At 34.8% G+C, this 19,461-nt stretch overlaps 1 protein-coding gene across 5 annotated transcripts in view; it reads left to right on the top strand.

Moving 5' to 3' along the window:
- Positions 1 to 19,461, top strand: part of SREK1 (splicing regulatory glutamic acid and lysine rich protein 1) — a 45,114-nt gene that overhangs the window by 9,457 nt on the left and 16,196 nt on the right. For 2 of the 5 annotated variants that reach the window (XM_061393388.1, XM_061393387.1), the window contains exons 2-7: positions 1,345 to 1,478; positions 7,109 to 7,224; positions 13,290 to 13,454; positions 13,600 to 13,778; positions 14,838 to 14,968; positions 15,840 to 15,954. In XM_061393388.1, coding sequence (XP_061249372.1) covers positions 1,345 to 1,478; positions 7,109 to 7,224; positions 13,290 to 13,454; positions 13,600 to 13,778; positions 14,838 to 14,968; positions 15,840 to 15,954 — 840 coding nt within the window. Of the gene's footprint in view, positions 1 to 1,344; positions 1,479 to 3,963; positions 6,828 to 7,108; positions 7,225 to 13,289; positions 13,455 to 13,599; positions 13,779 to 14,837; positions 14,969 to 15,839; positions 15,955 to 19,461 lie in introns of those variants that run through there. The other 3 variants (XM_061393391.1, XM_061393389.1, XM_061393392.1) reach the window with 3 other exon arrangements.

Here is a 19,461-nt window from a genome sequence, read left to right as displayed (position 1 = left end):
GAGTGAAAAAGAGGTAGAGTTTTATTTTTATTTTAGCTTCTTTAATTAGCCTGATTAAGTTATGTTAATAATAATATATCAACATATAGTTTCAAGTTCTAAATGCAGATATATTTTATCTTAGTGTTTGGTTAATATCATAACTACATTTAGCCATTATCAAAGTGGATTTTTTGCTATGTTTAAGTTTTTAATTTTAAGAAGCAATGGATATTTATGAAATTACAAATAGATAGTACATTAAAGTGGCTTTAAAGTTCTTGATTAACTGAATGCTTAAGGTTACATGAGATTTGGAATTGGATAATTAGACTTTAAATCTCATCTTTGCCTTTTACTAGGTCTAGATTGTGGTCACCTTCCTTGACCTGTTTTGTCAACTAAAGTAAATTACGATTATTGCCTAAGTCATATTTGGTATTTTTCAAATGATCTTTTTTAGTGTGACAGATTGAATGTTTTCAAGGATTGTACATTTATATATACATGTATATATAGGTTGTGCCTTTTTTCACTTGCTGAAGACAATTACAGATTTTAGTTGAACACAGTTATGGGTAGGTTGAGAAAATGATTCTTTATGAGGATATAGTGTATTTTGAACTCTAACATGATGGATTCATATTATGGAAAAATTGCTTTCATCTGTGCTGTGTCTGGCTTCTTTTTAATGTAGTCTTGCCCAGATTAAATCTAGTAGGACTTGTAAGAATCTATTCTCTTTTATCCAATAAAATATATAAATTTTGTTTGTAAAACTGTTTGTCTGGGAAACCACAATGCTGCCTAATCTGAAGTTGTCTGGTATATGCAAAATAACTTAATTTTAATTCCAGGTTTTCTGATTGTTTTTAGATGTTTGTGAAGTTTTTAGTGATTTTAAATGTCAGGAATCATGTTAGGGAGGATTGGAAGTAGTTACAAAATTTGAAGTCTTGAGAGTTGGGGCTTTTTTTATGAAAGAGATTTTGCTGATTGATGCACCAGTTAAACATCCTTGGGTTAAGTCAGCTATTTTCACATTTCACTAAAGTTAAGAATGTGTTAAGTTTCAGGTTTTTAACAAACAGGGCTGTAGGCCTGTCTAGATTTCTCTTTAGTCTTTGCAGCAAATCACCATCAAAAGACTTAAGTTCTGGTATTTCATGTCTTAGCAACAAAAATTCCTGTGTTGATTATGTAAAGATCTAAAAGACTACGTTCTGGAATTTCATGCCTTAGCAGCAGAAATTCCTGTCTTGATTGTGTAAGATTATGTAAAGATCTAAAAAAGAAATGGTAAATGAAAATGAAAAAGCCAGCCTAATGTTTATTAGTCCAATTGTTTTTCTTTTTATCTTGCAGCAACGCACCTCTTGCTTTTTCTTCCAAAGTATGTTATGTTAAGTTTCGTGATCCATCAAGTGTTGGTGTGGCCCAGCATCTAACTAACACGGTTTTTATTGACAGAGCTCTGATAGTTGTTCCTTGTGCAGAAGGTTGGTATCGCATATGATTCTGTAAGTTACTTTAATCTCTGTCCTGTCCATTACTGCCACTGGCTTTCCTAGAAATTGGCAAGTGGATATGGCATGTGTGTGTAAGAATGAAATTGGGAGATGGAAAGGATTTTACCTAATAATAAAATATATTAAAATGGTTACTTTATTATGTATATTTGAGATATTATAGCTAGACATTAAAATTTTTTAAATTGCTTGCCTTCTTTGGTTTACTTTGCTTTGTTGTATTTAATTTGCAAGTTTAAAGCAAGCTTTCTGAAATTAAATTGGTAGAGGAGATTATTTAAAATGTGTAAATAAGTGATCCTTTGCCTTTGTGTATACAATATTAATGAAATTTTATAAATAAAACAGTGTACACATTTTGCTAAGTGGGGGTTAGGTGGTAATTATGTTAAAGAAAAATATTCATATTTTAAGGTTTACAGTATCTTCTTAAGGTAATTTACCTTTTTAATGAAACCATTATTTCTTATTCACTGTAATTGTTTGCTGTGCAACTGAAATTTATTTTACTGACCTCTTTTGCTGGTGGGTTGGGGGAGTGGAGGTAGGGTTGGGGGTGGTGATGGCAATTAAAGAAAAACAATGGAAAACAATTTTCCAAAGCATCCATCAAGGAAATAGTTGTTTGAAGGGGTAACAAGGCCAAAGGCCTTACAGTAATTCATTAATTTATGACAACCTGCTTTAAGAGCTAATTATTATTAATGCTTATTTTTTTTAGTAACTTAGTTTACAGAGCCACTAACATATAATAGGCTGTGCTGAATTTGAAAGTTCTAGTGTGTAATTAACTTTTATTCAGAGCACTGATTGTAGCATATGTACATGGATTTTATAATTGGTTATTATAATTTAAATGTCTTTAAAATATATTTTCACTGGTGGCTTGTGGTAACTGTTTTACAACATAAAATTTTTACCTGAAACAGTCTAATGAGTTTTCATATGTAATGCTTTAAAACCATTTTTAGAAACCAGGCTACCATTAAAGTAGTGTATAGTAAACAGTTTGCTGCCCTTTCAGGTGTTTTTGCATATTCCAGAATGCCTGTTCTGGGATGTCAAAAACAGTACAGTCAGATACAGTGATGTTATTTTTGAAGTCCCAGAACAGGACCTTCTGGAGTTTTTCAGATAAATTTCAAAGTGTTTTTCCCATGCCTGGGTATTAGAGTGGGGTAGGGAGAATAAAAACTGAAGTTAATTATTTGCTTAAATCTATTCTTATCTACTAATCTGTAAGCGTACAACGATCCTACAATTGGAGAACAAGGTGAGAAAAGAGCTGGTAATGGTTTAGTTTGCACACCAAGTTCATACCAATTTCATACCAAGTAACTGCATGGGAAAAAAATAAGTAGAAGGTTTATTAATAGGAATATTAATTGTATCAAAAATTATGCCACCAGCAGCACAGATCTTGTGTGATTTTTAGCTTATTATTGAACTGGAAGGAAGAATTTTGTTAGTGTGGCTCTGCTGGAACCTTGCTGTATTCCCATAGGATTTTTCAAATATTTGAAAAGTGACCATTGTTTGTTATAAATGTTCAAGATTATGGGCATATAGAGGTTCCTTTTTTTATCTGTTTTACTTGATAGAATTAACTGCATATTTATTGTAATGACTTGAATATTTTTAGTATTAACATTTTGAGACAAAATTTCGCTATTTTTGAACATGAAAATTCATATTTTTATTCCAGTTTAGTTGTATTTTAGAACACGAACCTATAAAATAATTGATACTGGAAAAACATTCAGATACACATTTTTCATTGAACTAGTACAACAGAGATGAATTCATAGAACCTGAAGAATGTCACAGTGAGCTACTGAAAGATCTGATTATGCACTGCAAACAAAGTAATAATGTATTGTATTAAAGATAGGGAAGTAAATTAGAAGTAAATCAAAGGAAAGAGTTCCAGTGGAGTAAGTTCTGTAAGAGCAGCTGTACTGCTGCTCCGTAAGCAGTCTTCTATTTACTTCACTGATTGTATTCTTTCCTTGATGGTATAGAAACAGCATTATGAAAGAAGTGAAAGAACCATAGCAGAAAGTTGTAAGACTTTTTTTTCAGTTTCTTTCAATTTGCTGTTTTTTTGTTTGTTTTTAATTCAGACTGTAGTATTGTGAGAAGATCCTAAGCTGTTTAAGGTTGGATGTGTAATAGTTTCACACATATTAAGCGTTAGCTATTGTTAATAAAACATGCCACTTCAAAATAAAATGTTTTACTTTCATTATACTTGTCCAGGTATGACCTCTTTTTGTTGTTGCGTGCATCTCAGATTTCTTTTTATAAATGTTAACACTTAGAAAAGATAAGGTCAAAGATAGGGTGTCAACCTAATCATCAGTCATAAGTTTATGTCCACATTTTCTGGTAGATGGATTTTGACTATTAATTTGGTTTTGTATGTTTTCTCTATGTGATATTTGTGCATTATTAGATGACTAGACTGGCCAAGGCAGACCTGTTACACTTGCCTGAGTTAGGCATTGTTTGCCATGCCACTAAACCTGCCGTCAAGTGAAACCTTCATTGGGGAAATGAGATCGGAGTCTGAACCGCAGAAGATGGACGCCCTGTCTCTGTTTTTTATTGTTTTACTTTAATTTCATTTCTTTTTCTTTATTTTGTCCCTTTTTTTTTGTTTTGTTTTGTTTTGTTTTGTTAAATCTCTTTCACTTTAACTTGTGAGCTGGTTTTCCAGTTCTTTGTAAATGGTATTCCATTAAGAGTTCATAACATTGCATTGCAAATTATATTGGGAGATGATTAGTAGAACTCATCCTCAACATAAAATAAGTTTTCACAGTAAATTAGTATACAGTTTCATGAAGCTCAGTGCTAGTTTCAATTGGTGTTTATAAACTGATCGGGTACATTTTGTTCCCGAAACACTAAAACAGTGGTGAGATTCTTATTTAGGAGCATGTTTTTGATCTCAGTGTAACATTTTTGCAGTTTTCTGCCAAGTCTGCAACTCTCATAAAGACCAACTAATAACTTTGAATTTTCGTCCTTCTCCCTTAGAATTTGAGGCATACACAATCATCAAGGAAAATAAGTAAATTTCTTATAACATTCTGAGGGTAGAGAACAAGAAGAGACTTTTCACTTTTATGATAGTTATTTATTGTAGAAAATAGCATTGATTTAAAAACAAAACACTTTTAGTTGCCTATGTGGGGAATGAATACTTGAGAAACTGTTGAATATTTACTTGCGTGTGTATTTCTTTGCTTGAATCTTTGGTTGAAAAATGTTCAGAGATAACTTGTTTCTAAGTAGATTCTGAGATTAGGATGCATGAGAGACACTCACTGTTTTCCTCTCAGTTGTCTTTGATGAGTACAGTTTGGGAAAAATGCTAAGTACTTAATTTGCTTTATGCTTTTATACATTCTGATAATATTTGGAGGATAAATTTGGTAGAATTTTATCTTGGAAATTAAGCAATGGGATTTTTAGATTATCTTTAATTGTAATAAGAATAATAAATATTGTGCTTTTAGTTAGACTTAATACTTAAAATAGTTCATTATGTTGTGAGAGGCAGTGAAAGTCAGATATCCTACTGACAACTTTTTAAGCCAAAAGCGAATGACTTTAAGTAATCAACTTTTGGCCTAGGTTAAATACCCTTTTTGTTGGTATAGTCTTCCTGCACTGTTTTGTGTGTATAGTTTTGCTTATTTAATCAACAGGTAATCTTAAATTGAGACATTACTAAATTGGAATTTTTTTAGGTACATGAATTAGGGTAGTAGAGCATAGGATTTGTACCTTAGGACCTCAGTTGATTTATCAAGATGTGTTCAGGTTTTACGAATATTTAAAAAAGAAAGAATACTTATTTTCACAAGATAAAACAGGTTTGATACCAATGTAAATAGTATAGTATATATGTGAATATACAGATACATGTCTTAATGCTAGTAACTAATAAATACAAAATAAATTATTATTTGATGTTTTCAAGTAAGATCCTCCCACCTTTTACTCTTTATGCATGTTAAAATCTGTGCTTATGCAGTATTTACTGAAATAATAAAATGACTTTGTTTTTGAAATTAGTAAATTAAGGTTATATAGACTTAGAATAAATAGACATTTGCTAAAGCTAAGAAAGTGTAATTTTTCTATTCCTGTGAATAAGGTATAACCACTATTTAAAGCAAATTTTAAAATTCACCTTGAATTCCATCCACATTTAGAAGTGCATTCAATAAGTTTTTTTAGAGATTTATCCCTGCACATCTGGTTGTATTAAGTAGAATTTTAGCACTGAAACCCAGCATTGTGCTTTCTTGAAAATTTACTCCATATGCTAGTTGCAATTTGATGTGACTTTGTACAGTGTTTTAAATTACTTTGAAGAATTCATAATAGAAATGTTTGGTCAAATAACACATAATTATATATGAGTAGTTCTTCTGAAATTGCTATGTATAGTCAATTTTTCTTAGAAGTTTTCTTTTTCAAAGAGTTAAGAGAAAGCAGAAAAAAATGTGTGAAAGTCATAGTCTTTATCAAAACTGATTGATTAGAATTCAGTAATTAAATGTGGCAAATTGATGGACTTAATTCAGAGTAAATTTTCATTTTTTTACTTGTAGGGATTTCTTCTTAGTGTCTAGGATTATTTTAATGTTACTGTTATTATTATTAGGCACTTAAGCTGCTTAAGGAAGACATTTAGGCATTAACCACCCCTCTTCAGATAAGTATACATAAATTGGTTGTAAAAGTCAGTAATTTAAGAAGTTTCCTGAGACTCTGGAAAGTTTTTTTAGTTATTTTCAAAAATGATAGTTTCCCAAGATATATATATTCTTTGGAACTGGATTCTTTTGGTCATCTCTGACATTGTTGGTGAGATGCCTTGTTAACTGAATGGGTGTAGGCTTCCTTTTCAATTGAAGCTGGTTACATGCAGTAGCTTTTGTTTTTTTCTGTCTACTTGAAATTAAATGGAATCTATTGGAAGATTATCAAAATTGTTTGCATCCCAAGTAGGTAGTTTAAATTAACAGGATAGGGACACTCGGGAATAAATTTCAATTCGCACATATTTGTTTTTTTCTTTTTCTTTTTTTTGACTAATTTGGTTATTTGCCATTTCTGGGGATTAAACTTTAAAAAATGTTCTTCTTTTCTGTATCTGATGTTCTGTGTGCTATTAGTGATGCAGCCAACACGAACGGTTGTCATGTGTAACACAACTTTCGATCACCGCGAAAACACCGTCCTGGAAAAGCGTCCATGCTTGATATCGTTTGGTTCATGAACATTAAGTTTCCAGTACAGGTGACCCATAGCTCAAAGTGTTAAATAATTGTCTACATTATTCAGTTTTTAAAATAATATTCCATTAATGAGATTGTTAGTCTTTGAAATTTTGCTCACTTTTATTTTTCCTAGTAGAGCAGGGTAAAAGGAAAGACTTAAGTTCTTATTTATTTCTTTATATGGATCTGATAGATTCATTTATTATTATTATTTTTTAAGTGCAAGGGTAATTGTAAAATCATAGTGTAAAGTTGTGTGGTGTTTCTGCTTTCTGTAATGTTTGGAACTTGCCTCTGCAGGTAAAATCCCAGAGGAAGCTAAAGCCCTCTCTTTATTGGCTCCTGCTCCAACCATGACAAGTCTGATGCCCGGTGCAGGCTTGCTTCCCATACCGACTCCAAATCCCTTAACTACAGTGAGTATGAGATGAGACACCCTCTTCTAAAAGGGGTAAACATTTAACTGTGTAATCGGCTAAGTAAAGAGCTTAGAAAATTCTTTTTTTTTTTTTGTAAAGAGTTTAGAAAACTATTTCTATTTTATTTTTATTAATTTATTTTTTGGTTGCGTCACCCAGCATGTGGCGTCTTAGTTCCCCAACCAGGGGCTGAACCTGCACTCCCTGCATTGGGAGCGCAGAGTCTTAGCCACTGGACCACCAGGCAAGTCACTGTTTCTTTTTTATTTTTATTTATTTATGTATTTATTTATTTTTAAATTTTTTTAAATTTCTTTTTTAAATACAGTTTTTTTAATGGAGAGGATTTAATTGAAATGTCTGCCTAATTTTTTCCTCGTCACTGACCTGAAATGCCTTTTGGAATTGTTCATGAAGTAATTGGGGATTCATTTAAATTTGAGAACTGAAGTTTATTCTTCATTAGTAAATCAGTTACTAAAACCCAGCATTGTAGATAGCATGAGGAATTGGAGAGTCTAGGTACCTGTATTTCCCAGTTCAGGAGGACTAAATTCATTTGAAAAATATGAAATAATTTACTACCTTGATAATGGAAAAAAAACATCTCAGAGAAGCTTTTGTCTGATACTGAGAAAATGTAACATGGTAAAAATAGTTTCTCGTTAACTAAGTGTAATTTAATGCTTCCTCTGTGATTTCCAAGTGGTGTTAAAAAAAAGACGTGCTGTTACTGAGTTCTTGGTATATATAAAAGATTCTGGCCATTTTAAAAGAGGAGTCATTTTTCTGCAAAAATAAACCCAAGACAAAATGCAAAACTCACTTTAATTGAAAGTTGTGTTTAGCTTTGTGGTACTGGGTTATTAAGGAGTGAATCAGTAAACTTTATGATTATAGTTACTTAATTTATCCAAGTTTTAGAAGTGGTTTTTGAAACTTGGAAGTGCAAGATTTTAGGATTTTTACATGCCATTGTTCTACTGGAGACCTGTGTTATGATCCATGGAGGGAAAGTGCCTTTTACTTTAACATCTGATCATTTGAATTGGACTTTTTAGAAATTTGAGTTTGGGTATGTTTTGGCATTTTTAAGATTAATTCCTGAATTACTGTCTTTTCCCCCCCCTCCTCAGAAAATACTGTCTTGCTATTTTGAATATTTTTAGGTTTATTTATCAACAGTATAACGTCTTTATTATTTAATTTGTTGCTTTGATGAGAAATGATTCCTTTTAATTCAGCTGTAGATATCTATTATTATATAACTTCATGAAGTTATAAAACACGGGAAAGGTGGCCCATTGTGATTTGGCTCCTGGCTACTTCTCTGACCTTTGTTCCCTACTTGTTTCCCCTCTACTTCAGTCATATTGACCTTGTTTTTTGGATATACCAAATATATTTCTGCCTTGGAATATTTATTTATTCTCTGCCTAGAACATTTCTTTTCTAGACATTAAAAAGATTCACTCTTTGATAAGAGTGAATGAAACCTTTCATAAGGTTTCTACTTAATAGGGAGATTAAGATTAAGTTTATGTAATCTTCAGGGAGGTTGAGGTTTTATATTGGGTTTTATATTCAGAAGGCAGAAGTTTTATATTGGGAGTCCAGATCATCTTTATCCTCTCAAAGACTGAAAGGGCACTCTTTTAAGTATTGGGTTGACCAAATAGTTTGTGTGGGTTTTTTATAACATCTTACAGAAAAACCTGAACAAACTTTTTGGCTAACCCAATATTTAGGTTATTTGGACCAGGGCCACCTAATCTAAAGAAGGGTAGTTGTATTGTTACAGAGCAGCCATATCCAGTAGATCTTTCTGCTATGATGGAGATGTCTGAATCTCTACTATGTAGTATAGAAACCATTAGCAGCGTGTGGCTATTGAGCACTTGAAATTTGGTGTGACTGAGGCACTGAATTCTAATTAAAATTCAGATAGCTCTGTGTAATCGATGGTTACCATGTCAAATGGCACAAGTGTTGAAGAATGGTATAGTGCAAAGAAGACAGAGACAAAAAAAGTTTTCTGAAGAAAAAAAGACTGAATGGTCTTTACATTTGAGAAACGAAGGGCTTGAGTTAGATGATTTGGAAAATCCCACTCCAGATCTATAATTATACGTCCCAGTGGAGAAGGAATACCTGGAAAAGTCTGTTTTAAATCCATGCAGAACTAACAAGACTCATACTTGTGATTTAGCTTAGTTTATATAATAATTCTCTTGCACAGTAGGAAAAAATTGAAGGTGGGACCCTCAATCATCTGAATGTTAGACTATCAGAGATGAGATAGGAGAAAAAGGAGTGTCATTAGAGGCAACATGTGGAGAGAGGCTAGATCATTCATGCGTTTTGAACTAAAGATATTTTCTACAATGTTATGATAATTGGAAATGATGATAGCAACAAATCTAAGGTCTGTGAGCAGCAAGATACCACAGATTATGTTAATAAAAACTATGAAGGAAAAAACAGTGATGCAGTAGGGAGGAAATGTGGCTCTCCATAAGGTCAGGGAAAACTTGGAGAGGATGACTGACCTGATGGTTGAAGAGTTCAGCCAGCAGAAACTCGGGGAAGAGCTTTTTAGGGTAGATGGAATGCCAGGTAAAAAGCCCTGAGTGAGAAAAACTTGTGTGTTCAAGGTACAGAATGGTTTGGTGGCAGGGTAGGGGTTTAAGGAGGTAGGGTAGTAGTTGTTTTGAGATTAGAGGGGCAGGTAAGGGCACTGCTTATGTAAGGCTCTTTAGGCCACAGAAGGAAGTTTGAATTTTATTCTAAAGGGTTTTAAGCAGAGATAAAACTTGATGTTTTAAAAAGATCACACATGGGTTGCTACGACAAGCATAAGTGATATTGATTTCATAAACTAGTAGTTTTGCCTTTAGAAAGCATTGTTAAAATTTTAGTAGTTTTGCAACAGTATAACAATATATAGTTGGTTAACTTAATTGACTTAAATTGCACAGGTGAAAATGAAAGTAGCGTTTTTGTTTCTTAAAAAGTCTTCTCATGATTCTGTAGAATGTTTCATTTTCAGATTCTCAGATCTATCTTTTTAAGTTTAAATTCACACTAAAGCATGTTTCTTAATGTTTAAACTAAAAACTACTGCAAATAGGTAAGAATTGACAGGGTTTCCAGTTCAAGATGGCAGAGTAAAAGAACATTCACTCATCTCCTGCAAAAGCACCAAAATTGCAGCTAGCTGTTGGACAACCATCCACTGGAGGACGCTGGAACCCACCAAAAAAAGATACTCCACGTCCAAAGACAGGAAGCCACAATGAGATGGTAGGAGGGGCACAATGACGATAAATCCCATACCCACCAGGTGGGCAGCCCACAAACTGGAGAATAGTAATAGCAAAGAAGTTCTCCCACTGTTGTGAAGGTTCTGAGTCCCACGTCAGGCTTCCCAGCTAGGGGATCCAACAAAGGGACTAGGATTCCCCAGGGTATCTGACTTTGAAGGCCAGTGGGATTTGATTACAGGACTTCACAGGACGGGGGGAAACAGAGACTCCACTCTTAGCAGAAACAAAATCTTGTGTATGCCAAGACCCTGTGGGACAGAGCAGTGACCCCACAGGAGACTGACCAGATCTGCCTGCTAGTGTCGGAGGGTCTGCTGTGGTGGTGTGGATTGGCAGTGGCGTGCCGTGGGGATGGGGACACAGGCAGCAGCAGTCCTGGAAGGGGCCCTTTGGTGTAAGTCCTCTTGGACGTCATGATTAACCCAACCATAGAGCCCATGTTTGGCTGTGTCATCTCAGGCCAAACAACAAACAGAGAAGGAGCGCAAACACCCCCATTGGCAGGTAATTGGATTAAAATTTTACTGAACATGACCCTGCCCACCAGAGCAAGTCCCTGTTTTTCCTGCCACCAGTCCTTCCCATCAGGAAGCTTGTACAAGCCTCTTAGTCTCATCTACCAGAGGGCAGACAGAAGAAGCAAGAACACAGTACCTCAGTGGCTAGAACCAAAACCACACCATAGAAAGTTAACCAGGATGAAAAAGCAGAGGGTTTTGTCTCACATGAATGGACAGGGTAAAACTCCAGAAAAACAAGCAAATGAAGTGGAGATAGACAGCCTTCCAGAAAAAGAATTCAGAATAATGATAGTGAAGATGATCTAGGATCTTGGATAAAGAGTGGAAGAAAAGATTGAGAAGATGCAAGAAATGTTTCCCAAGAAACTAGAAGAACTAAAGTATACACCGAGAGGAACAATACACTAGAGGGAATTAATAGGATAGCTGATGCAGAAGAATGGATAAGTGACCTGAAAGACAGAATAGTGGAAATCACTGCCACAGAACAGAATATAGAAAAACAAATGAAAATAAATGAAGACAACCTACGAGACCTCTGGGACAACATTAAATGCACCAACATTCTCATTATAGGGGTCCCAGAAGAAGAAAGAGAGAAAGGACCTGAGAAAATATTTGAAGAAATAATAGCTGAAAAGTTCCCTAAGATGGAAAAAGAAGTAGTCAACCAAGTCCAGGAAGCAGAAAGAGTCTCAGGCAGGATAAACCCAAGGAGGAACACACTGAAACACACAGTAATCAAAATGATGAAAATTAAAAACGAAGATAAAATAGTAAAAGAAAGGAAAAATGACAAATAAGATAAAATGGAACTCCCATAAGTTATCAGCTAATTTCTCAGTAGAAACCTCTATAAGCCAGAAGGGAATGGTGTGATACATTTAAAGTGATGAAAGGGAAGAACCTATAACCAAGAATAGTTTACTTAGCAAGACTCTTGTTCAGATTTGATGGAGAAATGAAAAGCTTTCCAGACAAGCAGAAGTTAAGAGAATTCAGCACCACCAAACAAGCTTTACAACAAATACTAAAGGAAATTCTCTAGGCAGGAAACACGAGAAAGAAAAGACCTACTAGAATAAATGCAAAACAGTTAAGAAAATGCTAAAAAAAAAAATGGTAATAGGATCACTGTTGTTCACTCGCCCAGTCCTATCTGACTTTTTGTGACCCCGTGGACTTCAGCACGCCTGGCCTTCCTGTCCCTCACCATCTCCCAGAGTTTGCCTGAGTTCATGTTCATTGCATCGGTGATTCCATCCTGCCATCTGATCCTCGGACACCCTCTTCTTCTGCCCTTGATCTTTCCCAGCATCAGGGACTTTTCCAGTGAGTCGTCTGTGTGTGTCAGATGACCAAAATACTGTAGCTTCAGCTTCAGCATGGAGGAGGGAATGACAAGCCACCCAGTGTACTTGCCATGAGAACGTCATGAACTGTGTAAAAGGCCAAATAGGATCATACATAGTGATAATTACTTTACATGGAAATGGATTAAATGCACCAACCAAAGACAGACTTGCTGGACAGATGAGAACATGTGCACGTACACACTTCCACTCAGCACGTCACTGTACTTAATCCCCCAAGTTGTATGTAATTATTTTATATTGTTAGGTTAATCAAGCTTCCCTTACAGCTTGCAGTTGTAATTATCTTTTACTTTTTGTCTGGCTATTGATTGTGAAAACTGATCTTTTACTGTTGTGACTATGTAACTATTATTCAGTTAATATCATTGTATCATGATTGGTCAACAGAAAAGAATAGAATTCTCAATTACTAAAACTACCATTTAATAGAAAAAAAAATAGTAAGAATTCACTGTTTGTTTTTAATGTTAAGTTTAGAATTAAAATACCCAGATAGTTACGAAATACATTAAGAAATACATTCTTGTTACATTGAAAACCACTGTGACGTTACTGTGATTAATTCAGATGTGTACCTGGCTTAAATTAGGAGTCCCTAGTCTCTTCCCAGTCTTACTGAATTGATCAGTATTCTTCAAGACGAGAGGCTAGTAATGTTTCTTTGTTTGCTTGTTTTGTTTTTTAAGTGAACTTTTATTGGAGTGTTGTTTCTTTATAATGTGTTTCTACTGAACAGTAAAATGAACCAGCTATATGTATACATTATCCCCTCTTTGGATTTCTTGATAATGGTAATTTTGACACTAACAGAAAATACCTGCTATGTTTATTTTTTATAGCTGGGCGTTTCCCTTAGCAGTTTGGGAGCTATACCAGCAGCAGCCCTAGACCCCAACATTGCAACCCTTGGAGAGATACCACAGCCACCACTGATGGGGAATGTGGATCCTTCTAAAATTGATGAAATTAGGAGAACAGTCTATGTTGGCAATTTGAATTCCCAGGTAACTAATAGAAGAAGAAATCGAGTGTTGGGACCTTTTATCTTTTCCCCTTTCTTAAAAATCATATCAGTTGGTAAAGTAATATTTACCAGATTTTTTTTTAAGAAGAATATACTTTATTAAAACTGTTACTTTGTTTCTTCAGACAACCACAGCTGATCAGCTACTTGAATTTTTTAAACAAGTTGGAGAAGTGAAGTTTGTTCGGATGGCAGGTGATGAGACTCAGCCAACTCGGTTTGCTTTTGTGGAATTTGCAGACCAAAATTCTGTACCAAGGGCCCTTGCTTTTAATGGAGTTATGTTTGGAGACAGGCCACTGAAGTAAGAAACACTAAACAAAGAAATTTTAATGATTCTGAAAATTTTTTAAGTGTTTTTTATGTAATTAAGTTTTTTTTTTCTTTTTAATAGTAATTGGCAATTTGTGGAAAGGAAGACTGTGTTAAGTATAAATGAAACACATGAGATATTTACCATTTTAGCTTTTAAAGTCGCATTTGAAGACATGTTACTTTCTAGTTTATAAGGTCTAGTTTAATACTAGCATATTTATACCATACATATTGATTGTAGCTCTTTTTCCATAGGCTTTAACAAGTCAGGTTAGTTTTGCATTATTATGATAGACTAATGGGCAGTCTAACATATGAATTGAATTTACAGTAATATAGAAATAGAATTTTGGTAAATCCAGAATCTCAGAAATGTTTAAAAATTAAACATTTTAAGGCTTGCTTGCATTCTTGTTTGCAAAGTGAAAAATTGATAGAACCTTTTAGATACTCCAGACCAGAAATTCTATTTCATGTAGATTATTGAGGTGACAGTTTTATTTGAATTCTGTAGATAACGATCTTAACTATGCAGTTTGGTCAGGAGTCTGCTATTAGAGGATAAGAAATGATGTTCTTAGTGAATGCTTGTCTTTTCACCATGCTAAAGTGAGACACACCAAATTCATTTATGTGCCTCAGAGAAACCACTCTTAGCCATGAAGGGAGAGGTATTTATAATCTAAGAATAGAAATGACTCATTTTAATACTGGTGTTACCATTCTAATGTATTTTAATCCTAAGCTGTGTGGTAAAGCTGTTGTCCTGGTCTGTTGAGGTTGTCAAAGAAGTTAGCTAGGGCTCAGTTTTTCTTTTTATTTTTCCCCTTGCTTTTGCCTTTGTTAGCAAGAGATGATGGCAGATGGAAATGAGATGAATCATGGTTTTGAGGTTGGTTTTGGTTATTCTATATTTAGCTATATTATTCTTCATGTGCTTTTGAGATGTCCTCAGATTTGTAAATATATGTACCTTATAAGCAGTTAATTGTTTCAGGTTTTGTAAAATATGGTGTGTATTTGTGATATGCTAATATTTTTAATTTAGAATAAATCACTCCAACAATGCAATAGTAAAACCCCCTGAGATGACACCTCAGGCTGCAGCTAAGGAGTTAGAAGAAGTAATGAAGCGAGTACGAGAGGCTCAGTCCTTTATCTCAGCAGCTATCGAACCAGGTAAGGCCACAGCGTTGTTACATAGGTCATAGTTGATGATCATAGACTCTTAGAACTGAAAGGAATTTTAGAAATTATCTGTTCAGTCCCTTCATTTTACAATAAGAAGACTGAAACTCAAAGTGTAAGTGACTTAACTAGCACCAAAGGTTGAAGAACTATTTAGCACAAATGTCTTTTTCCATGATACTGAATTGAGGTACATTAGCTTGAGTTAAATCAGTTCTTTATATTTTAATAGCAAAATCAGTGTACAGAACTGATTTGCTTAAAGCAAAGTATAAATGTTATTTGTGAGACTAAAGACAAGAATAAATATATTTTAAATGTTATGATTAAGCAGATTTCATTTTTCCTTCAAAGTTTTAATTTTAAAAATAGACAACAGAGACCACAATTTAGGAAAAATAGAGACTATTTTAGCAAGGTAAAGGAACATCTCTTCAATCTTTTGTGTTGCTAACTATAAAAATCCAACCTAAAAATGTCTAGATGGTTTACATTTGAGCAAATTTTCAAATTAGCACTCAGAACTTAAACTTCAATTCTAGGAAAATAAATGGAAAAAGGATTTAAAATCACTGTCATAGGAATTACAGACATGTTATAATCGTACATTATGGCAGCAACAAAATACTACGAACAGCTGTTTATAATCATCTGGTTTATATGTACTGCTGCAGGGTGGCTGCACTCAACGAGTTTATGCAATGACTTTCTTGGATGTTTCTGAAGGATAATTGCACAGGAGGAGGATGTACAGAGAGTAGGCCCCTTGCACTATATGTGGTACATTCCACTTGTGCCTGATTATTAACTGGGATCTTTAATTGTTCTGAGCTTACACTGCAAAGTGGTTTTTTCCTCCCAGAGTCTGGAAAGAGCAATGAAAGAAAAGGCGGTCGATCTCGTTCCCACACTCGTTCAAAATCCAGGTCTAGCTCAAAATCCCGTTCTCGAAGGAAAAGGTCGCAGTCAAAACACAGGTGAGAATTTCTGCTGTCATATTTTTAATGTTTGTTTGTTTTTGTATTTACCATGGTTAAGATTTTCTTGAGTTTTTGTCCAAGTTTCAGAGTTTAGAAATTTCACTGGTATTCATCAGAAATAATGGTTACTATTAGATGTTGCTTTAATTATAGCAGTATACTTAAGAATGAAGTTTTATCTAGTAAATACATACTTTCAACTAATTTTTAGTTTTAGAAGTTGATTTTTTATCTTAAGGTGTTCTGTTCTTGACTTTTCTAAGAATTAACTAGTGTAAAGAATTGGCAGAAATTTTTCTTTCTTCAGGTTGGGAAAAGGGAACATATGGTGCTGAAAGTGCTGGTAAAGTTGCATTTTTGTTCCCCAAAAGGTCTGGGAAGTACTACCCCAGATCTAGATTTCAAGTAGTTGCCTTTCTCTAGTACTCTGCATCAAATGAAGTCCTTTAAGCCTTTGTACTCTTGGTGATAGAGCTGCCTCCACCCACTTTGGGACCTGAAACATAGGAGTAACTTGCAGTTCTAATGGCACCTATTGTATTGTGCTTCAACTTTGTTTCTATTCTTTTTTTGTTTTGTTTTTTTAATTTAATTTAATTTTATTTTATTTTTAAACTTTACATAATTGTATTAATTTTGCCAAATATCAAAATGAATCTGCCACAGGTATACATGTGTTCCCCATCCTGAACCCTCCTCCCTCCTCCCTCCCCATACCATCCCTCTGGGTCGTCCCAGTGCACTAGCCCCAAGCATCCAGTATCGTGCATCGAACCTGGACTGGCATCTCGTTTCATACATGATATTTTACATGTTTCAATGCCATTCTCCCAAATCTTCCCACCCTCTCCCTCTGCAACAGAGTCCATAAGACTGTTCTATACATCAGTGTCTCTTTTGCTGTCTCGTACACAGGGTTATTGTTACCATCTTTCTAAATTCCATGTATATGTGTTAGTATACTGTATTGGTGTTTTTCCTTCTGGCTTACTTCATTTTGTATAATAGGTTCCAGTTTCATCCACCTCATTAGAACTGTTTTCTATTCTGTTTATCTTATTTTTGAGCATGGCTCTCTCATTTTAATGTTCTTTTAAAAATATGTTGTATGTGGTGCAAAGGGGATCTCAAAATATAAACTTGATTGAAAGTAACCTAAGAATCAGGTCGAACATGGTAAGTTTTATTGTATTCTTTAAGATGAGGAGGGAGCTGTTACTGAAATGTGAAAATGGATACAGTGGATCCTAATTGTATGTATATGTACATACATATTCATACTCTCTGAAGAGAAGACATAGAAAAGAGTGTGTGTGCATGTTTGTTGGGAGTATTAGAGAAGGAGGATTTCAGGGGAGGGCAAAAAGGACCAGTATGTTCTTTGTTGAACTTCATCAGCAAGCTCAGTTTAGTCTTAATTTCCTGTGCTAATCAAGGAGTTGAGGCAATGGGATAGGAAAATATGATATTCTTTTTTAAAATTTATTTCTTATTGAAGTGTAGTTGGATTACAGTGTTGTGTTGATTACTTCTGGACAGCTGAAGTGACTCAGTTATACGTATATGTACATTCTTTTTCATGTGGTTTGTCACAGGATGTTGAATATAGTTTCCTATGCTCTACGGTAGGACCTTGTTTATCCATTCTAGACATACCAGTTTGCATCTGCTAATCCCAAACTACCACTCCTGCCCTCTCCCACCCCCTTTCCCTTGGCAACCACCATACTGTTCTCTGTGTCCCTGATTTTATTTCTGTTTTTCATAGATAGGTTCGTTTTTATCATATTTTAGATTCCACGTGTGTTATTGTATGGTATTTGTTTTTCTCTTTCTGATTTACCTCACACAGAATGGTGATCTCTAATTGCAGATATTCTTAATTAGACTAGTAAACTATACTTTTAGCTGTACTGGTGTATACTTCCCTATTATTATTAGATTGCAAAACTCCTTTTAGAATTTGGTTTTACTCTTTATCCAAGGCTGTACAGTAAGGCAAGTTCATGTCTAAGAGAAGGAAATTGTTTCATGTATGAGGAAGAAGGCAGTGTAGCAGAAACTCAGTGGTACTAGGTTATGGATATTTCTATAGGTCAACAGAGTGGTAAAAGTAAAGGAGATCAAGAAAGTATAGGAGTGAGTGAAAGAGTAATAACTTTCTGAGGAAGAAAAAGACCAGTGACTTGACTCTTAAATTGTGTTAATAGAGCCATACTGTTAATAGAGCCATATTCCATATCTGTTAATGGTATTCTGTAGCTGGAAAAAAGCAGAACTTAATGATTAATATCATTAATTGCTTGATAATTTCTGTGAAGTTTTCTCTGTTGGGACATATAATTTATCTGTTTTAAGGTTTTTACTCATCATTTTAAGTGTATTTGGATATTTTCCCCTTCCAAGGGTTAGAAATTTGTTAATTATTTTTATTCATGGGAGTTTCATGGAGGTCTGTCTAATGATATAGAGTGAGAAATTAATTGTTCTTGGCTGGCTCACATGCAGACACGCCTCATTTGTTATACTCGGCTTTATTATGCTTTCACAGATATTGTTGTTTTTAACAAATTGAAAGTTTGTGGCAGTCCTGCATTGTCAGATGATGATCAGCATTTTTAGCAATTAAATGTTGTTGGCCAAAAAGTTCATTCAGGTTTTCTGTAAGATGTTAGGGAAGGACCTGAATGAACTTTCTGGCCAACACATTTTAAATTAAGGTATGTACTTTTTTTTTGGTAACACAGTGCTGCTGCACACTTAACACTGTAGAGTAAATGTAACTTGTATATGCAGTGGGAAGCCAAAAAGTTCCTTGGACTTGCTTTATTGTGATGTTCCTTTTGTTGCTGTGGTCTGGAATCTGACCCACAATATTTCTTGAGGTACACCTGTATGTCTTTTTTATCAGCATATACTGTTCTTATACAAGAAGCCTTTACTAAAATCTTAAAGAAATGCAAAAGAGGATGAATTTTGTTGAAAAAAAGGTTCCTCAACCAAAAACATTGGACTTAAGGAACTCCCTCCCCCTCTCCACTGTAGGAAATGCCATACATTTCGTGGTTCCTCTCTCCTTCTAGTGGGATTGGGCACCTTCAGCTCTTTCTCTGGCCCACTAGACCTAGCCAAGAGTGGAGGTTGCAGGATCCCTTTTCTCGAAGGCCCATCTTTTTCTACCTTGGAGAAGGCAATGGCACTCCACTCCAGTACTCTTGCCTGGAGAATCCCATGGATGGAGGAGCCTGGTAGGCTGCAGTCCATGGGGTCGCTAGGAGTCGGACACGACTGAGTGACTTCACGTTCACTTTTCACTTTCATGTATTGGAGAAGGAAATGGCAACCCACTCCAGTGTTCTTGCCTGGAGAATCCCAGGGACGGGGGAGCCTGGTGGGCTGCCGTCTATGGAGTCGCACAGAGTCGGACATGACTGAAGCGACTTAGCAGCAGCAGCAGTGTTGTAATACTTCTAGGACCTTCCCCTGATCTTTTCCCTATTCCTC

This window comes from Bos javanicus, chromosome 20 (assembly GCF_032452875.1).
Source record: "Bos javanicus breed banteng chromosome 20, ARS-OSU_banteng_1.0, whole genome shotgun sequence".
Lineage (NCBI taxonomy): Eukaryota > Metazoa > Chordata > Mammalia > Artiodactyla > Bovidae > Bos > Bos javanicus.
The sequence above is the reverse complement of the archived record's forward strand: the minus strand, read 5'-3'. Positions and strand labels throughout refer to the sequence as shown.